The following is a 21,662-nucleotide window of genomic DNA, read 5'->3' as shown; positions in this document are numbered from 1 at the left end:
TTCACTGCCAGGCCGGTCAGCCAGGGAAATGACCCTGAACGGCTTCCATTAGGGGACCCCATCTGCTGCCTTAGCCTTAGATCCTATTTCTAGAACTTTCCTATGAGGTTCAGCAAGTCCTAAATCCGGTCTCTCATCAAAACATCAAACTTCCCCCCCCCCACAAAGATTTGCCAAAACAATACACCTATGCTGTTTTTTTTTTTTTTTTGTCAGTTGTAGGGATTGAACTCTGGGCCTGGGCGCTGTCCCTGTGCTCTTCAGCTCAAGGCGAGCACTTTACCTCTTGAGCCACAGCGCCACTTTCAGTTTTCTAGTGGTTTATTGGAGATAAGAGTTTCACTGACTTTCCTGCCCGGGCTGGCTATAAACCTCGATCCTCAGAACTTAGCCTCCTGAGTAGCTAGGATTACAGGTGTGAGCCACCAGCGCCCGGCTTGTAGCTGTTGTTTTATAAAGGACAATCAAAACGCTACCCTACTGTGTCTACCTCCCAGTTCCACTGCCCCATGCCATCTACTCCTGCGCTTGCTCCTTCATTCCACGGAAGAACACAGGGAGGATAATCAACTGTCAAACTGTGACTCTGCCCCACCCGGCCAGGGAGCAGGCGCGACTCTCAGAGCAGGTAGACAAACAGGTGCTTTGCCCTTTGGGGTCCCAGACCCCACTGCAGAAGGTGGCAGTTCCCATCTCCACGGTGTGACTCCCCTGTGGGCTCAGGTGAGGGGACACTGTCTCCCCACGGTGGTCCCCTGGGCAGGCCTTCCTGGCACCAAGCCCCAGGGTGGCCGGAAGGGTGCAGCTTGGCTGCAGGGGTCTTTCCTGCGGTCTTCTCTCATGGCTGCTCAAAATGCTCCAATGTTCCCTCTTTCTCTTTCTGTGCCAGGCAGGCTTGAACTCAGGGTCTTGTGCTCTTTCTTGGCTTTTACACGCATGGCCGACACTCTTCCACTTGAGCCACAGCTCTACTTCCAGTTTTTTGTTGGTTATTTGGAGATAAAGAGCCTCATGGACTTTCCTGCCTGGGCTGGCTTTGAACCTTGATCCTCAGATCCCAGCCTCCTGAGTAGCTAGGATTACAGGCCTGAGCCACCAGGCACCTGGCCTATGCTTCTTTCCTATGTATCAGCTTCAGAATGGAGCTCCTGACATCCTGGTCTGTTACAGGGGTCTTTTACTCTCTGCCCTTCCTATGGCCTCATCTTCTGAGTGAGTTGTAGCAGAAGGGAAGGGAGCCGGGCCTTCCGAATTCTGAGTGTGCGTGTGCAGGTGTGCAGGGCACCTGAGTGCCCGGGTCCTCCCCACGCAGGGTGTCCTAGAGAGTACAGGCATTGCCAGGGGGTCCTGGGACCGCTGGAGAGCAGCCTGTGGCAGCCGAGGCCAGGCCTGGACAACCGCGGGCCAACACTGACAGTGAGGGTGGGATGGAAGGTTCAGCGAAGGGAGACGGCCATATGGTTCAGGCAGAAAGGAGTTTGCTGTGGGAGAGCATACTGCCGGCTTGCACAAGATGGAGGGTGCAGGGAGAGCCGGGGGGAGGGGGAGGGGGAGGGGGAAGGGCAGAGGGGCAAGCGCAGGGGGACCAGGGGCACAAAAGAGGTTAAAAAGGGGTGGAACTAGTGATGGACACTGGTATATAGGGAGAGGGTGGGGAGGAGATGTGGCCCCAGGAATACTGGGGAGCCTGGGGTACCTCTCCCTACCCCCCGCCCCGCCCCAGGGTGCCTGGGATAGGGGGTGCTGGGAGGGACTTCTGCGGGGGGGGGCATATGTGCACCAAGGGAGAACAATGGGGAAGGGGCTTAGGTGGGAGGAACAGGAGGATTGCAGTTCAACGTCAGCCCGGGCAGAAAAATCCCCCTGATTCTATCTCCCAACTAACCAGCAAAGGGCCAGGCTGTCCTTCATGGGACACTGGACCCACTGGTATTTTATGAGGCTTACATCATATCTGTGAGGGCTTGAGCAAATGGATCTCTCTCTCTCTCTCTCTCTCTCTCTCTCTTTCTCTCTCTCTTTCTCCCCCTCTCCAGGCTGGTTGCCCTGGCTTAAACTCTGTGCCTGCTTCTCTGTGTGGCTGACACAGGGTGGGACAGTGAAAAACCTAATCGATTCCATTTTACTTAAGACCCCATCTCAGTTCTGCGACTTAACTCGTGGCCCACTTTAGCCTCAATGCTAGGAATTTGATAGAAGGCCATGCACAATTCTTGGAGCCATCGATGGCATTTGCTTAAGGCAGGTGTTAGCCCCCAAGTGGTGTTGCCCCCCAGTGACCTAGGGCTAAGAGTTTTGGTTCCGAGGAAAAACATATAATTTTCTGACCGACCAGTTCTTCAGAGCCCAGGGCGAGACATGCCATGCATTCTGTTGGTCCAGGTATGACTCATAACCGGTTTTTGGTCAAGCTATGGACCAAGGATATTTTTCTGTAAAGGTCAACCAATCATAGTTGCCCAGCTTAGCTTGCTTTAAATGTTAACCAATCATGTAATTTCTTATGTAAAAGTTCCTTAAAGTTGTTTGTTCAATATTATAAAAACTGTGCTGATTCTATGCTCGGGGCCTCTTAGCGTCACCGGTTGCTGAGTGCGCAGAGGACCAAGCTCCAGCTTGCAATAAACGACTCTTTGCTGTTTGCATTGATCGTGGTCTCTGGTGGTCTATGAAGGGGCATCCAAAAACGGGATGCTTCAACAGGTACAAGCTTCCCAAGGTAAAGCAACTTCTCTCCATAGGGCCTGGAAACGAATGCCCACCTAGGAAAGGTTTCGTGTTTTTGTTATCAATGTTTGTGTAAGCATGGAGATCCTGTTAAATTCTGCTTGGTGTTGGCTTAATCTTAAATTCTTGGCCACATGGTGGATAATAGAGAATTGGACTTAACAGGCACCATCTTGGCAACATGGTAGATTTCTAAAATCTCTTGGAGGTGGAGTGCAACCCCCTCCCAGGTAGTGGGCCAGGCTGGGCAGAAAAATCCCCGATTCTATCTCCCAACTAACCAGCAAAGGGCCAGGCTGGGAGCATATCTCAAGAGACTCAGTTCTAATTAACCAGCCAAATGCTGGAGGCGGCACTGTGACTCAAAGGGTAGAGTGCCAGCCTCTAGCAGAAGTGCTCAGGGACAGTTTCCCAGGCCTGGAGTTCAAACCCTGTGAATGCCAACTGGGACAAGCCATTCCAGCAAGGAGCACCTGGCCCCAGGGACGAGGCCGGGCCTGACCACGAGGAACTGTGGAGAGGAGTAAGAGGAGGTGAGTCCTATCCTAAATGGGGTCATTTTACAGAAACTGATGAGAGCCTGGAGATCAGGAGAAAGTTAATAAGCTTGCCCATCGAATGGCCATACCTGTCTACCCTCTAATTGGATAGGAACTTACATTCTGCCCTTTGTTACCTACTATTTGCACTTAACTCTTAGGCTCAGGACAGTTAGCCTTGGCAGCTTCCTGGGTCTCCCATACATAGTCTGTAACCTAGACATCTGCCAAGCCCTCCTGTAAGGCCCCTAACCACTCCAATCTAGCCCTAATCTCTGACTGGTTATTCCCAACCAGTCCCCTGTGCTCTCCCCTACCCAGTGGCCCCAACCTTAGATACCCCCGCTTCCTGCCCCTAGTCATGTGGAAATTCCTCCTTCCCTGTAATGGGCCACCACTGGGTTTATGCTCCAAATGGAACTTTTCTGGCTTGTGTCCAGGAGCCTCGGTCAGGTTTCTTGGTCCCGCTGCCTTGTCAGCCTTTGCCTGGTCTCACCTTTTCAGAAGGTTCTCTTTAACAGGATAGTAGTCCTCACTCAGGACACCACCTGGGGTCAAGTCAGGGCCATCCTATTACGACAGGCAGCCGGAGGCTTCGCTTACACTGCCCTGCTCTGCCCGTGCAGACCTGGATCCTAAAGACCCCAGCCCCAGTGACTCCTCGACCCCCACAAGCCAGCAGGAAGTGTCCAGAAGAGACCACAATGCCTGTAAGCTCTGGTACATTTAACTATTTCTGCTACCTCCTCCCCAGGCTCCTGTGATCTCAGATAAAGCTGGAAAAGTCTTGCTTCCCTGTCCAAGATAACAGGGATTCGGGTACCATGCAGTCGGTCTCCAACACAGAGAAGGCAATCCCAGGTCTTTGTTAGCCCCTTCTGGAGATCAACCACTCCCTGGCTTATGTCTCTCTTGGGTCTGTTAGCAGCAATGTTTTGCCTTTTACTAATTGTGCCTTGCATTTTAGGCAACTAAAATGAGACCTTTACCCAGTTGTCTAGCAAATACTTCTTGGATGGTACCAGTCGAATGACGAATCAGGGACCCATCACTACTTTGTCCCTTTACAGCAGGAAGTAGCTCGATAAGCAATGACCACCATCCATACCCCGGATGACAACAAATCCGGGGAATGTTAGCATTCCCTCCACCCCAGGTCCTCAGCCCCTCCCCACCTCACTTCCTGCCCCCAGCTGCACCAGCTGCATGCCCTCCACCCAAACCTGAACTCCACCCTGCCCTTCACAAAGAACTTTCCCGGGGCTCTGGCCAGTTCCATCTCCATCCCTGCTGTTGCAAGGATGCCCCTAGATGGGGACAGGGGCCAGTCTGCTCCCTCTCCCATGGGGGAGAGGGCCATGCCAGCCCCTCTGATACAGCTTCTTATAGACCTACTTCTCCTGAGCGTGACTGTGTCGGTGTGGTCTTCTGGGATGGCTGCTTTCAGTTCTTGTTCCACGTCCAAGCCACGTCCCACTGGAGTGCCCATGCACCTATGCTATTCTCCCCGGCCATCTTGTTGTCCTCCTGATTCCCATGTCCCATGTCCGCCCAGTTTCACGCCCTCTCCCCACTGTCACTGTCACAGTGCACCATCCCTGCATCATGCCTGCGGTGCCCCAGCTGGCACTGTGCTTGGGAGGAGGCTGCTGAGTGATTCCACAAGTGCGCGAGGCTGCCTCCAGCGAGTTCCCTGCACCACTGTGCAGCAGCGGGCTGGTGCAGCTCAGAGCTGCGGGCCTCCCATGGGGCCCCACCAATGGGAAGGGCCCTGGGCTCCTTTGCTGGCTCTTGTGAGGAATGAATAAAGTCAGCGTCTCAGGCGCTTAGTAAAAGTTAGCTGATCCCTCTTTGTGCCAAGGATAGCAGGTGTCAGGCCCACTGAGGTCACAGTAGCCTCTGGGCTTTAATTCAGCATCCCAGGCAGCGTGAGACCCTTCTTCATGTAATGTGAAATTCATGTATAGACTATGGTCTACTCATTAACAATGTCAGAGGGATGTGTGGTATGTGTGTGCGCGCGCATGCGTGCGTGCGTGTGCTGCTCCTGAGGATGGAACTCAGGGCAGATTAGACCAGAGTTGGGAAAGAGGTCCTGATGGACCCCTGTCTGGACATTTTCTCCTGCTTGCCATGATTGCATTTTACAAGAATTTCCACAAGAGCACTAGGACCAGGTTGATGATATTGGCAGATCATTTGGTGTTGGAATCTATCCCAAGAGTGGGGCAGTGCTAAAGGAAATGAATAAAAGCTCTAGCAAATTGTAATGGAAATATCTGGAAAATCGGCTCATAGACTCACAGATCTGGCTTGATTACGCCTATTCAAATGATGTTGAACAACTGATGTGAGGATTGTGTGTCAGAACCTAGGCACACAACTTAGTCTAACAAGATTAAGACATTTTCTATACATATGGTATCGATTTTCTTAATGTAAATAATCTAGAAAATGCCTTTCCTCTTGCTGCTAAGCAAGAGAATGGGGAACTGAGGTCTTTGGGATTCAGAAAATGAGATGGACATTCTGAACAGGTTCTCCTCCTGGGTGTGGCCCCAAGTCTCCGGGAGAAGCAGAGGAGGACAGAAAGTCATAGCTGGAATTGTACCTTACAGCCTGCGGTGACCCGCGCTGAGGCTTGGGCCAGGGGATCACGGGACAGGGACATGGCGACGCCTTGGCTAGCATGGATATTCTCTTGAACTGACCTTTGTATAAGTTATTTCCTTCCTCCATGGAATGAAGGAAAACACTCGGTGACATTTTCCACTCTTCTTCTTCTTCCTGTTCAGAGCAGAATAATATTTTTGTTAATCGCAGGCGTAGTTTATCTGTCAAGACTGGACAGCAAAAGCGCACACACTGCAGCTGCCAGGACTTTCGTTGTTTTTGGGGTATCTCTGGGGATGAAGACTTGCCAGGCAAGCATTTGACCATTTTTTTTGTCATACGCTAGGCTCTTTAGAGGGGCTGCTTTGCAGACAGGGTAGCTTCAGATTATGAGTTGTGGGGACTACAGATACGTGCACCAGGCTCAGTCCTAGAACTGCAGGACATAAAGGCCGCATACCATACCATCCACCAGGGCAGCTACCTGCTAGAGGTCTGAGTAGAGACAGCCCTGGACACCTCTCTGCTGCGGCTTCCCCACAATACACAGACCCCAGAGTTTGGTTTAATGTCTTTTTTTTAAAACACTTTTTTTATTGTAAAAAAAAAAAACTGTACAGAGGGGTAACAGTTACATGAGAAAGGTGATGACTACATTTCCTATCAAGCATTGTTACCTCCTCCTTTGTTTTTCCCCTACCATCCCTTCCCTCCCACCTCCACAACTGCACTCTCCCCCCCAACTTAAATTGTAAAGTTTGTTTTTCAACATAGTGTCTTGTGTATCTCATTGTTTCAGTGGGTCAACCTGTATCCCAATTTAAACATTTTGTTTTTTCCCTTCCCCTCCCCAAGCTAGAGAAGTGTATATACAAGATGCAGGGCACCAACATCAAATACAGTGAAAACAGGGGTTATACCGTGGGGGAGGAACATACAAAGAAACAAAAAAATCACATGGTACATTATAAATAAGTTAGGAACAATAGCAAGAAAGTAAAAACCACTGTGTCCCTATCTTGGGGTTCAATTCGCTTAACATCCTCTTATCTGGTCATATGTACATAGCTTTTGATCTTTTCTGCTTGTCCCAGACATATACTAGTTGTTGCAAATAAGGGAAACCATAGGCCCTATGTTTCTTTGGGCCTGGCTTACTTCACTTAATATTTTTTCCAAGTCTTTCCATTTCCTAACATATATATATATATATATATATATATATATATATATTCGATATATCGATATATATATATATATATATATATATATATATATATATATATATCTCACATTTTCTTGACCCATTCATCTGCCGAAGGGCATCTGGGTTGGTTCCATATCTGAGCTATGGTAAATGATTTGGCCCAATGTTTTAATGATTGTCTCCTGCCTTGCTGAAAGCTGCCTCCAGCCTGAGTCCCAACTGTGTCCCTCTACCGCCCTCCATACTCTGGCTGTGCGCTGCTCCTCAGCCGGTGCTCAGCTGTGATCCAGAGGTGTCCTGTGCTTCACAACGACCTGTGCTGCTCCTTCCTCTTGCTCACCTGTGCCCTGGCTGGGCCTGGAAGCCAGCCTTAAGGCCGCAGCCTATTGCTGGGAGCCTGGCGTTCTTCCTGGAGCAGCATGCGGAGCCTCAGTGTGGAGAGCCTGACCACCTCCTTCGTGGCTCCTGCTGCTGGCTCTGTGCGCGGAGACAGGAGACTGAAGTCCCCCTGCCACCTGCACAGTGGACAGCTCTGCCACAAGCTCCAGAAACGCACCAAGGGGCTGTGCGAGGCTGGGCCCCATCTGCTGCTAACCACAGCGGCCTCGCGAACGGATATGCTCCAGGCAATCAAGTTCACATCGTATCGATGGTGTCCGTAGCCCAAGGTCATGGTGATGGTCATACTCAAGAAAGTCAGAAGAACTAGTGTTCACTCTGCTCCCCAAGGACCCTCCAGAGCCCTGCACCCCCCGGCAGAGCACCGGACAGCACGGGAATACCAGCAGCTCTCCACCAGGCTGCTGCGGAGTTCCTGGGCCCCGGGCATCTGACAAGTCTCCCCTGGGCTCTGGAGTGCAGTGGCCCGTCCCCTTGGGCTGCACGCCCTAGGGTGTGTGCAGTGTCTGTGTCTCAATCCCTGTCTCGAGTCTCTCTATTCCCTTGCAGCCATCAAAGGCACCTGCTTTACCTTCCACACTTTCTGGGATCTTTCCTCGGCCTCCCTTCCTGGCCCCGTGGCCCAGACCCTTGCTGCTGGACTGTCCGATTCAGGGCTGTGCTATCTAGCGCTTTCTGATGAGTTTGGATTCTCTGTCTACAGCAGGGGCTTAGCCTTAGCTCTGACCTCAGGATGTACTTTCCGGAAGCTGCACAAAGATGCCTGACTGGGTGCTCCTCCCTCTCGAGGCTCCCTCCTCGCCCGTCGGAGTCCAGGCCCCGAGGAGGCCCAGGCTGCAGCTCCTGGCTGTGGCCCTGGGTCTGCGCAGGCTTCACCCGTGTCAGCATAGCATTCTTACAGCTCAGCTTTTCCATGGTGTATGTCAGAGCTTCCTGTGTGTTAATAACGTCCCTTCACAAAGATGAATGTATCCCATTACTCATCCACGGTCAAACATGAACATCTATATTCCTCTTGCTCAACGAATGTGTGCTAGGTGCCTCTCTCCCCCAAGCAGAGGTGCCAGAGCCGAGGGCATCCCTGCTCTCCATACCCCGCGGCCTGGTGGGAACTGGAGGGTGATCACAGGAGACCCCTGAGGGCTGGGCTGAGTCTCAGCCAGGGCCCGGGAGGCCAGCAGCAAGGCTCTGCAGGAGAGCGCTCAGCTGTGTGAGTCCAGGTCTTCCGGCCTTCCAGGCACAGGGGGTGTGCGGGAAGGAGTGAGGTGCAGGGAAGGGCAGCGGCGTGGTGAGAGAGGCTAAGGCAGCTGCTTGGTGTATGGGACAGGAAGTGACGCGCCTCATACACATCCATGTAGATGAGGCGCAGTGGGCAGAGTCTGTGAGACTCTTATCTCCAATAAACTATCCAGAAAAAGCAAGAAGTGATGCTGTGGCTCAAGTGGTCCAGCAACAGCCTCAAACACAAAGAGGCTCAGGGACAGCACCCACACCCTGACTTCAAGCCCCAGGACTGGCGGATAACAACAACAACAACCAAACCACCAAAAGACAAGTAACATGCTGGTTCAAAGAGTTGTATGTTCTCAGTTCTGCTCCTAGCTTTGGCACCAGGGAACCAATCTTTGGTCAATAGATAGCCATTAAGTATGAGGGTCATTCCCCACCATGTCACACCATTTCCTGGCACCTCTCACTGCTCACGTTTGCATTCTGCTCTTTGGACACAACTGTCAGCTGAAGAGGCTCATCTGGAAGCTTCTAGGTCATTCCAGCAGGTATACCACCTGCTGAGAAGCCTTGTACCACCTCTGTCTTAGCTTTAGGCTGGACGGATGGCATCCTGGGCAAGCCCCCGTCCTCCAGGGCCTGGGGCCCACCGTCATAGCAAGCTGATGCCTGCTGACACAAACTCCCACTTGACTCTAGTGTTTTCTGCAGCGAGCCGGGCTCTGGGGAGCCGCAGGTCTGCTCAGGCCTCTCCACGGCTCCCTGAGTCAAACGCCCCGGCCTGATCATCATCTGGGTGTTGCAGTTCTACACAGAACTCGCACAGCGTCCTGGCTGCATCACAGCCTGGCACGTAAGGGGTTCAGTGGTACAACTCCATGTCTAGAGTTAATGTCGAGGGGGCGGAACATGGCAAGTCCAGTTTGAGGACCAGTGAATCCTGACCCTGTGGAGTAAGCAGTAAAGGCTGGACGCTCCCACAGCGTGCCGCAGCCTTTCCCGTGGCAACAACGCGCTCAGCGGTTCCACCGGATGCGGGAACTGGAGGAGAACCCGCCAGGGCGAGCCCCTGCGTTTCCTCCCAAGTGCAGCTCACACTGGGATGAAGCATCTACAATTGCCTGGATGGATCCCTTCCTTAAGTTCTGTTGTACAGATCTCGTGTGTAGACAGGGCTGGCTCTCTGCTTCATGGGTGGAGCCTGGGGCCGGCTCCTCAGAGCAGGGAAGGGCTCTCCTATGATCTCACCACCCCCGGAGGGGTGGGGTTAGGTTTCTGACATGTTGGGGGGGGGATGCAAACATTCAGCCCATAGCACCTCACGTCAGTCACACTGCTCCTGATGGCCTTTATGCTCCTGGGCGCCGGTCGGCATTCCCATCTCCATCTTGTCTTCTCCGCTGTGGTCCAGACTTCCTGGCTGAGCAGATAATGAAGGAGGGATACAGGCAGGTTCTCCGGTGCCGACTCCCCCTCACAGCCCAGGCCCCTGGGGCTTCTGTCTTCCCTGACTCCGCCACACGGCCCCGCAGCACCTGCTTTTCTTGGCACATGGAGACATTTCCACGCCTCCCGTCCTCCCGGCCTGGGCGCTCTGGCACATCTCACATATTCATTCGGTGGCGTGGGACAATGTGGCCAGCCGGCTCTCAGTGCTGCTGGCGCCCGCCATGGGCCATGGGGATCCCTTCAGGATGTCGGGGTGGCCAGGGGTTCCGAGACCTGCTCTTGGCTTCCTTTTTCATGGCCAAATACATGGCTGGCAGCCTCTTGACTATTTTTTCAGCTTGCATTTATAGAGTGGGTTTATTGAAAGAGCCATTGTTAGTATGAATGTTCTTCTGCAGCTCGGGTATGTGCTGTGCACTGGGTGTCTTGTCATTTCCTTTTCTGAGCCAGTGAGGAGTATGGAGCGATGCAGGTGGGATGCTGAGGGCGGATCCACAACCCGCCCCTCCCCAAACGCTGGCCAATGCCAGTGTAAGGACAGGCAGGAAGCAGAGGTTCCCCTCCTCTTCTTGCCCCTCCCTCCCCTCCCCTCCCCTCCCCTCCTGCCTGCCCTTCCCTTCTTTCTCTCTCCCTCCCTTCCTGTCTTCCTTCCTAGGTTTGAACTCAGTGTCTTACACTTGCCAGGCAGGCACTCCACCACTTGAGACACTCTGCCAGTCCTTTCTGTGTTGGCTGTTTTGAGATGGGTCTCGCTTCTTGTCCGCACCAGCCCGGGCTCCGGTCCTTCCATTTGTGCTTCTCTGCTTTGCTGGGGTGGTAGGTGTGTACTACTGAGCCCAGTCATTGGTCTAGATGGAGTCTTGGGAAGATTTTGTCCAGGCTGTCCTCAGACCAGGACCCCTGATTTCTGCCCCCATGTAGTTAGGATGATGGGCTTCAGCCACCGTGCCTGGCTGTGTTGCTGCTGGATGTGGCCCCCAATCAGTTACTCAACAAAGCTATGCCTTTGGCATCTATCTGTCACACAAGTTCAAATGTCAAAGTGATCTCTCAGCGGCTTGTGTGCTGCTCTGCCCCCAGCGTCTGAGTCCTGAGGTAGAGGAGGCGCTACCTGTTGCTTGGCAGGGCTGAGTATTTCCCACCTAACTGTGTGAAGTAATCAGGCCTTTGTGTAGCTCTGGAAGTGGAAATCCCAGTGAGGGACCATGTTTTAAAATAAAAACCACACTAAAACGATGGATGCCGTGTGCGATTTAACTTGCAAGAGATGAAGTGTCTCCTAGCTTTTGGAGTTTGCGTTTCGTGTTGTCACTTTGCTGTGCTGCTCACACTTGTCCATCTGTCCATGTTCCACGCCTGTCAGGGCTTCGGAGGGCGGCCCTCTCCCTCACGTAGGAAGAACGGCACTGAGAGCTGACAGTGCCACTCAGAAGGTCTTGCCATGCCCTAAATACATCTGTTTTGGTTTGCTTTCATGATAGTGCGTTTGATTTTTGTCAGAAGGAGCCTCCTGACTATTGTTATGTTGGTGAGGAATGAACTGAATTCCTCTCATGGGCCATCAGCACTGGGGGCTGATTCTCTTCCACAAACCCCCAAACCTGGTCTCCCCCCAAGCTCTGCAGTCCTGTGTGGCTGCTGTGCCAACAGCTGCCCGCACCCCTGTACCCCTGCTGGGGAGAGGCCTCTGCCCTGTGCCCACCGCTGATATTGCAAAGCCAAGAGCACTTAGCCTTCTACCACCACCTCACTGCCAGCGGGCAAATTAACCCTCTTCCTTCCAGCCTCTCCCATGTCCCAACTCCAACACTGGAGTGTTATGTCCTAAGTACATCTGTTCCAACATTTCATATCATATATATTCATAAAGAACTTTCTGGAAGGTAACATTAACATGTAAGGATGGTTAATTCTGAGAGATGAGTTTCTACCCTTCTCTACTGGAGATTGAACTCAGAGCTTGGTAGGTAAGTGCTTTACCATTTGAGCCATGCCTCCAGCCTTTTGTTTGTTTGTTTTTCACATAAGGTCTTGCACTTTTCTCTGGACCAGCCTTGGACTGTGATCCTCCTATCTGTTCCTGGGATGTCTGGGATTAGAGATATTCACCGCATAGCCAGTGTTTATTTCTCTTCATGGTAATGGAACACCGTGGTAGCTAGTGTTACTTGTGGCTTTGGCCGGCTCTCTGGTGAAGCACTGTTCTGAGTGCGTCTGTGAGGGGCCGCATTTAGCTCAGCGGGTGAGGATGCTGTGTGGCTTTCCCCAGGGCAGATGGGAGCATCCGATCCTTCGAAGCCTGAATGGAGCGCGAAGGTGGGGGAAGGTGGACCTGGATCCGGGGGTGCCTGGCTGCCTCAGCTGGGCACCGTCCTCTGAGCTCAAAGCTCCTGTGCACAGGCCTTCCCTTGTGGCCTGGAAGCTGCCATCAGCCGTGGGCCCTCAGGCCTTTGGGCTGCGCTGCTCTCCGTGGGCTCCAGCTAGCGGGTGACAGGGCCTGGGACTTCTCAGCCACACAGTGCTTCATAATAACACCCCGCCCCCCGCCATTTCCCTCGACATGAAACACACACTGCTGGAGTGAGGAATACCGCATCCCCTGTCACTGGACAGGACGATGAGGGATGAGGAGGGGCAGCGGCTCAGAAACAATGAAGCCTCAGGCCAACCAAGCACCACGGACATCTTTATCTTCGTGCTTCTTCGGGCATCTTTGTCTTGGTGCTTCTTCGTTCTCATGGAAGGCAATCTCAATCCTCTTTGCAGACATTCTCGTGCTGGGAAGTCAGGCCGGTGAGACCTGCTGCCTGGGTCTGAGTCTGGCCCCGGAGCCCGAGAGCACCAGCTTGCGGGCAGGAAGCTGACCGGCAGCCGCCTGCCGGTTCAGAGCAGGCCCGTGCCCCTTGCCCTCACCCACTGCCAGTCTCTGTCTACCTCACCCAGTGCCCGGCTCCTCCCCAGCTGGGCAGGTCTGCACCGATTCACTGTAACACTCCACTCCTCGCTGTCTGCTGTCTGTTATCTCTATTACAAGAGGCAACGGAGGCTGTTCGGGTGAAGCAGGTTTCCTCCGGGCTCTGCCCCTCTCCCTCCGCTCGGCCACTGCAGCTTTCCCTCGCCACTGGCACCGGTGCTTTGCCCTTCCCACTCTGGGACCGACGCCAAAGGCCCCTCCACGGCTGTCCTTTCTCGGGCTTCAGTCCTGCTGTTTCCCCTGCCTCTGGCCTCCCCACTTCTCACCGCCACTCTGAGGGGAGGAAGCGTCCAGGGTGCCAGTGACCCGTGGGCTCTCCACCCACACCTCTCCCACGCACTCCCGTCCACTGCTGGTGGCGTTCGGCCTCCAGTGGCCTCTCTCTCCTTTGAGAACTCCTGATTATGTCTCCGTTACGTTCTTAGTTCTCCGTTCTCGGGGTAGATGGAGAGAATTCAGAGATTGCAGCATTCTCATGATGATGCGTTGTGTGCCGGTCCAAATCATTTACAATAATTCTGATGGTCTACTGATGATTCTGCATGGCTTCATAATAACAAGAAGACAGAGGAACGGCTGCATGGGGCGCTGCTCTGCTCTTTTTATGTCTCAAGCTGAGGCGAGGGGGCCCACACAACCTGGCTTTTCTGGAAACAGGCCGCTGCAGGATACAGGCACATTCCTTCCCACACCAGCCACCTCCCTCAATGAGAGTTATTACTCTTGTTTGTTTTCCTGTGGCAATGTGGGAATTCTTTATGAATTCTAGGTATTAGTCCTTTGTCAGATAGGTAGCTGGCAAGTATTTTCTCTCCCGGTCTTGCCTTTTTATCCTCTTGGGGTCATTTATGGAGTGAATTTTTAAACGTGATGAGATCCAATTTGTCTAGTTTTCCTTTTATGGACTGTACTTTTGATGTCAACTCTAACGAGGGTCCTGAAGATTTCCCCCTTAACTCTCTAATCCCATGTTCAAGTCCAAGTCCATTATTTTCCAAGTCCATGGAAAAGACCATCTTATTTCCCTCCAAAAAAGTTTAGTGCCATTTTATTATAGGTTGCCATTTTTTCTTTTAACAATCACATTGTCACTCTGTAAAGATGAACTTTTTATGAACAAATTAATTTTTAAGTAATTCTGAAGGATTTCCCCTCTTTGGTTTTAAGCACTTCCTAAATGTCATTAAATGCTGATGATCTTAAACTTTGCTTTTTGTCCAAAACTGTTCATCATTAAGTAATTCTTTAATAGTTAATAAAATACTTTGCCCAATGCCAGATTACATGGCTGATAATTTCAGATTTATATGGAACAAGCTTCACTAGCAGTGAGTTTTTAATTTCCAAGTGTAAAACTCCCTCATGCATATTTAGAACGAGAAATGCTTACAGTAAAATTGAAATTCTTCCAGTTCTCTTTATTCATAGGTGCTTTGCAATTATCTCACAGAGAAGAAGATTAAAAAAAAATAACTCCATTGAGTGAGAAGTCTTTTTCCTCCTTGGATCAAGTTAGAACTCTTCAGTGCAGGGTGAACAAAGGATCACTGGTAGCTCAAGCCTATAGTCCTAGCTACTCAGGATGGTAATTTGAAGCCAGGCCAGGCCGGAAAGACTTTGAGACTCTTATCTCAAATGACCCAGCACTAGCCTTGAGCAAAATGAAGGTCAGGGACAGAGCCCAGGCCCTGAGCTTAAGCCCCAGCATACACACGTGTGACACATGTGCACCGGTGGTCTCTGGGTAGGGTCCCCTGGGAACATTCAGGTGAGCACCTAGGCAGGTCTAAGAGGGTCATCCTCCAGGGAGGGCGGGGGAAGCTCTGGGCAGAAGAGAAGCTGAACTTAAGCAATTGCAAGAGGGCTGTGGGCAAATCCTGCAGGGAGCCTGGACACGAGGAGAGGCCTGTGGAGGTGACCCAGGTGCTAGACCAGAAGGCTGGGTTCTGTCCTTGAGCTGGGACCTGGGCTGCCGGCACTGACACGCTGGGCCGCGGGGATGGAACGCCTTGGTCCCAAGTGGCCTCGAAGGGGCTTAGCAGGATCTGTCACCGCTGGCTTGAGTTGAGCCACAAAGGGCCCCTGGGGGCCCTTGTGCGTTCACGCAGGGAACAGCAACGAGATGTCTTGATCCGGGAAAGGCATGCAGCTGAAGCTGCTCTGCAGCCCTCACAGAGCCGGGGCCGCACCCCTCGCTGTCCAGACACGGTCCTGCCACTGGGTTGTCCAGGAAGTTGTCTTTCTCACCGTGTGTCTCCTTGCTCTGCTGTGGACTCTGAGTTCTGCTGGCTGATGGTGAATATCAGCCTTCCCTTGGGGCGTTCGAAGTCTGATCCTCCATCGTACAGCCTCCTCCCTTCTCACTGCAGCACAGCCCCGGCACCGCCCAGCAGTCACCGGCCTGGTGCTTCTCCCCCACACGCATCTCCATCTCAGCGCTGGCTGGAACTGTGTTTCGGAATGTAAGGGCATGGCCACTGCTACCTGGCCAGAGCTAGGTCTCGGGCCTCTAGAAATGAGGTTGCAGTAGACATAACTTTGAGGGACCCATTCTGGAAGAAGTTCGGATCAGACTCACAGGGGAACTGTAACCGTGGGGGTGCACTGAGGAGCTGATTCTGTCACACTTCGGTCAGCTGTGAAGCGGGACCTAAACTCTAAAGGCTGTCGCATTTTAAGGTGGCGCTACTTTGGAGCCCAAACTCCATTGCTTGTAAAGGAGCTGATGATAGGAGTGCACAGCAGTGCACTGAAGCTGGAGCCCCCAATGACTGCACCGGGACAAGAGCACGCGGCACACCACCCATCCCCATGTCCAGCCCCACGTCCAGCCTCCAACGCCTGGCTGCACGTCACTCTGCTTGATGTCTTACTTCTTGGGGGGTAGGAAGAAACAAATGCTGCTTCTGTTAAAATACACCCAAGATGTCGATGCTAGTGATACATGTCAATTTCGATATTTGGGGTGAATCAGGTGTGATTATTTTGACGTCTCAGTGGTTCCTCGGTTGGGTGAACATTCTGCCCTCACGCTACTCCTGAGGACAGACAACTGGGTGACTTAGTTGGAGGAATAAAAATTCAAAGCTATGTGAAGTATTTGAGTTGTTAGAAACACTCATCTCACTATATACTTATAAGTCATAGAAAAGAGAGCAAATAAATGTCAATCAACATAAAACAAAGTGACAATCTTGTAGCAGCTGGAACAGTTTTCTTAGGAAACAAGCAACTATAATCTCAATGGATTTTAGATTATCCCACTGACTGAATGCCAATCAAAGAACAGCAGAAAGAAAAGATCAGATTTCTAAAATTCCATACAAATTCTTTACCTTAGCTTTTTCCTTTGTTGCTTTCTGTGCCTTCTCTTTTTTCTTTTCTTTCCTTTCCTTTCCCTGTGTCTGCTTTTTCTTCTTATTCTTTTCCTCCTCTTCTTGGCTCGCAATGATGTCATCAATAACCTGGAAAACCCAAAATAATAATATTGAGCCCTCTCAAGAGGATGCTGGTATTTCCATTATATACAGGTAACTCAAGAAATGAATCCCTCCCAAATCTAACAAGCCAGTCATTAAATGGGCAAGGGAGCTAAAGAGAGACTTCTCAGAAGAAGGGATAAAAATGGCAAAGAAACATGTGAGGAAATGTTCACCATCCCTGGCTGTAAGGGAAGTGCAAATAAAGACAACCCTGAGATACCACCTTACCCCAGTCAGAATGGCCCACATCCTAAAGTCTGCCAACGACAAATGCTGGAGGGGATGCGGAGAAAGAGAAATCCTGTTGCATTGCTGGTGGGAATGTACACTAATACAACCACTGTGGAAAGCAGCCTGGAGGGTCCTCAGAAAGCTAAATATAGACTTTCCATACGACCCAGCCATACCACTCCTAGGCATCTAACTTGAGCAACAGGAACCAGTATACAAGGACACATGCACCTCCATCTTTATTGCAGCACTGTTCATAATAGCCAAGATATGAAAACAACCCAGATGCCCCACTACAGATGAATGGATCCATAAATTGTGGTAGCTACATACAATGGAATAGTATGCAGCCATTAGAAAGGACAAAACAATTCACAGGGAAATGAATGGAACTAGAACAAATCATGTTGAGCTAAATAAGCCAAGATCAGAGAGACAAATGGCACATGGTCTCCCTGATATGTGGATGTTCAATTCAATAAGCAACAAGATATGACAAAGTAAACAGGAGTCAAGAAAGAAAAGATCTCTTCTTAATTTGTCATATTGTTTTTAGGTGACTCTATGTTCTTGACCCCACAGATGGTATATACATGTGCACATCTGAGGGAAGCTAGGAGGAGGGCACAGAATCGGAGGGAAACAGGTGAAGAAACAATAGCAGAGAGGCCCATCAGCTGCACTGGACACTGATGAAAATGAGCTAAGCAACTCAAGGGCAGCGATGGGAGGGAGGGAATGAGAGGGACCGAGGGAACAGCTGACACTAAGCAGAAGGAAAGAAATGTACTTATCACCCTATTTGGAAGAAAGCGTTGTTCATAAGCGTTATAGACCACAATAACGACAATTCACCTTATAAGGTTAAAATGTGTTTGTGACTTTAGCTAGTATCTCTATCCCATAATATTGAGAAGTTTATGTAATCAATCTCAGTAAAGAAATTAAAAAGAGAAATACACGAACATCTAAAAAAAGAAAAAAGAGAAATGCTACTGTTTTGGTATTTAGAATTTGTATCCTGTGATTTTACTGAATTTGTTGGTTTTGACAATCTTATGATACAATCTAGTTTCCTATATGTAAGATCCCATCATCAGTAGGGAGATTTCCCCCCTCTTTTCCCTTCCTATTTGGATGCCTTTTGTTTCCTTTTCTTGGTTAGCTGTTCTGGCTAGGACGTCCAGGCCTATGTTGGGGAGAAGTGACAGAACGGCCAGGTGTGCCAGTTCCTGATCTTAGCGGCAGGTCTCCCACCATGCTGTTATTGTGTATGCTTTTCTCATATGACCTTCATTGTATTGAGGTAAATTTTCTCCAATCCTATGTTCTCATGAAAGAATGCTAGCTTTTGTCAAATGCTTTTCTGCCTCTTAAGAAAATGATCTTTCTGTTAGTTCAATGTGGCGTACTGATCTTTGCATTCCTGGGATAGATTCTATTTGATTTTAGTATATGGTACTTTCTTTTTTATTGGTATGAAGACTGGTTTAGGACACTGTGCCAGCTTTTCTTGCTCTAAAGATGTGCTACCACTTGAGCCATGTCTCTAGACTACCTTTTTTCTGCCAGTCCTGGGGCTTAACTTAGGGCCAGGGCCCTGACTCTCCTTGAGTGATTTTGCTCAAGGCTAGCACTCTACTACTTGAGACACAGCTCCACTTCCGGCTTTTTAGTGGAGCTGAGTCTTTTGGACTTTCCTGTCCAGGCTGGCTTCCAACTGCAATCCTCAGATCTCCAAAGCAGTTGGGATTATAGGCGCGAGCCACTGGTGCTTGGCTATTCACTTTTTTTTGCTAGATATTTTGTAGATGGAGTTTTGCTGACTTTTCTTCCCAGGCTGGCTTTAGATTGCTATCCTCCAAATCTCAGTCTTCTGAGCAGGTAGGATTAAAGGTGTGAACCATACTGTCACTTTCTTCTTAACTTACGCATGTCAGTTCTTTTGATGGATGTCATAGATTCCAGAGATTTTTTTCATTTCTTTTCCAATTTTTGTTTTCTGACTAGATGATTGCAAGTGTTGTGTCAAGATTTTGATTGTTCTTTCTGAGTCTACTCCTAAAGCTCCTCATACATGAAAAATTATTGTTATTATAAAGGTGATGTACAGAAGGGTTACTGTTACAGAAGTCAGGTATTTCTTTGTCAACAGTCACCTCTTTCCTGGCTCTCCTCCATTGTATTTTTTAAACTCGTTACTATATCCTTTTCTCCCCAAATTTTGGTTGATTTTAATGTTTTTCATCTCATTTTGCTCTTGCAGTTTTTCTGATTTTATTTGTGTTTCTTATAATTTACTGAGCCTGCTTAGAACAATTATTTAGAGTTCTCCATCAGGCTGTGGGTCCCCGCTTCTTTGGCACCGGTACCTTGTGTTCCTCTGACGATTCTTTGGGATGCGTGCGGTCCTGCTGGGTTGCCTGTGCCTTTGAAGAAACTGTCATCTCTTCCACACTTTATGGACTGGCATGAGTAAGGGCGCACCTTCACATGAGGAGCACAGCTGAAGTGCTGTGGCACTCAGTCTACTGGTGCAGGTCAGTAAGTGTGGGGGAAGCCACCGGCAAGCATGGGGCATCGGAGGCCGGCTGCGGGCTTGAGCAGTGGCGGACTGTGGGAACACGTGTGGCACATGACTGCAGGGGCAGCATGTGACAGTGGCAGGGGTCAGGCCGTCCTGTGTGGGGACGTCTGGGGGCGGGGCTGGAGGTGTGCGTGTGCATGTGCTGCTGCAGAGCTAGCTCTGGGAGCGGGGGCTGTGGGGTGGGATCCGCTGCGTGTGCTCACTCAGCTGCAGGTGAGATGCTGGGTCAAGAGCGTGTGCATCTGAAGCCCTGTCCTGGGTGCGGCCCACCTCCAGTCCCCGCAGCCATGCGGGGGAGGGCCGCTTCTCCACCAGCCCTGCTGGCTGCCAGTGTGCTGCCTGTCAATCATGTGGCTGAAAGCTGACATTTTTTTGGAAGTCAGTGTTAACTTTGCTCATGCTCTTTAACTGTAGCAATGTTTTCCCAAATTAGATGTGCATGTCACTGCCGATTAGGTCAGCCATTGTTGTTTTTGGCTGGAAGCTAACTCTGGCCTGCTGCCTCCTTTATTAAATATAATGTTATTGGGGGATGTTTCCCACACTATGCGCTCACCATTCCAAGTGTAAAATTCAATAAATTTTTATTAATGGTATCAAGCTGTCCAGCCCATCGCCATAAATGAGTTTTAGAACATTTCTGTGACTCCAGTAAGGTCCCCTTGTGTCCACCGTTAGAGCCCTCCCCCCTTCCCCCCACCTCTCCACAGCAAGAGCTAGCCCTTTTCTGTCTCTCCAGTTTTTCTTTTCTGGCTATTACACACAAACGGAATCACACACTGCACAGTCTGCTTGTATCTGACCTCGCTTACTGGACTTAATGTTTTTAAGGTTCATCCACGTTGCCTGTACCAGCTGTTGGCTCCTTTTTACTATTAGGTGATAGTCCAGTGCATGGATATACCACAATTCTGCCTATCTGTTCTTTCAGTGATGGGTAAATTGTTTCAAAATTCTAGCTACATGTACAATACTACCATAAATACTGGTGCACTATATATATATATATATATATATATATATATATATATATATATATATATGTGTGTGTGTGTGTGTGTGTGTGTGTGTGTGTGTGTGTGCGTGTGTGTACACACACACACACACACACACACACACACACACACACACACACACACACAGAGTCACATAGTGCTGGTATGGAGGCTGTAATTCGGCCTAGGTGCTGTCCTTGAGCTTTTGTGCTAAAAAATAATGCTCTATCACATGAGCCACAGCTCCATTTTCGGATTTTTTCTTTTGTTAATTGGAGATGAGAGTCTTACAGACTTCCTGCTGGACTGGTTTTGAACCACTATTCTCAGATCTCAGCCTCTTGAGTGGCTAGGATTACAGGTGTGAGCAATCAGCACCTGGTATGGTACACAAGCTTTATGTGAACATGCATTCATTTTTAACTGTTCTCCAAGGTGGCAATACTATTTTACATTTTGCCCAGCAATGTCTGAGGGTCCTTTTGTTCTGATATTCAACATTTGGTATTCTTTAAAATCTTTTAATTAGAACTCCTAGTGAGTGTGAAATGGTATCACGTGGTTTTAGTTTTCATCCCACAGGTGACTGATAATGCTGAACGTCGTTCATATTCTTATTAGGCATTCATAGTCTTTCTTTAGCCCTTGCTTGTTCAAGGGTTTGCTCCTTCTTGATTGGGTCTGTCTTACTATGGAAGTGTTACTAGCACTTTGAATACAAATCCTCCTGCATGTATGATTTGCAGGTACCTTCTCTCAGTCTGTTGCTTGCACTTCTGTGTGTGTATGTGTGTATGCTGATACTGAGGTTTGAACTCAAGGCTTAGAGCCCTTGTTTGGCTTTTTGCTCAAGGCTGGTGCTCTACCATTAGGGCTACACCTCCACTCATGGACTCTTCTGAACTGGGATCCTCAGAGCTCATCCTCCTGAGGAGGAGGGATTTCAGGTAGGAGCCACCAGCGTCTGGTGGCTCCTTTTTGCATTCTTAATGGTGAGTTTTAAAGTGTAGATGACTTGAATTTTGATTATGCTTTACTTGCCAATTTTGTCTGTTCGTATGACTTTAGCATGTATATTATGTGATTGAGGCTAGTTTCAAATCCATTTGGATTTTCTTTTCTCTCAGTGATCTTTCCATAACCTTTGCTATTTTTTTTTCTCCGTCAGTCGTGGGGTCTGAACTCTGGGCCTGGGTGCTGTCCCTCAGCTCTTCAGCTCAAAGCTAGCA

At 50.0% G+C, this 21,662-nt stretch overlaps 1 protein-coding gene across 1 annotated transcript in view; it reads right to left on the bottom strand.

Moving 5' to 3' along the window:
• Iqca1 (IQ motif containing with AAA domain 1) overlaps positions 1-21,662 on the bottom strand; it is a 122,069-nt gene that overhangs the window by 47,591 nt on the left and 52,816 nt on the right. The window contains exons 8-9 of the mRNA XM_070020160.1: positions 16,474-16,602; positions 5,978-6,053 (exon numbers count right to left, since the gene is read on the bottom strand). Coding sequence (XP_069876261.1) covers positions 5,978-6,053; positions 16,474-16,602 — 205 coding nt within the window. The remainder of the gene's footprint in view (positions 1-5,977; positions 6,054-16,473; positions 16,603-21,662) is intronic.

This window comes from Dipodomys merriami, unplaced genomic scaffold (genome assembly GCF_024711535.1).
Source record: "Dipodomys merriami isolate MVZ:Mamm:240054 unplaced genomic scaffold, mDipMer1.0.p SCAF_1, whole genome shotgun sequence".
NCBI classification, from domain to species: domain Eukaryota; kingdom Metazoa; phylum Chordata; class Mammalia; order Rodentia; family Heteromyidae; genus Dipodomys; species Dipodomys merriami.
The sequence above is the reverse complement of the archived record's forward strand: the minus strand, read 5'-3'. Positions and strand labels throughout refer to the sequence as shown.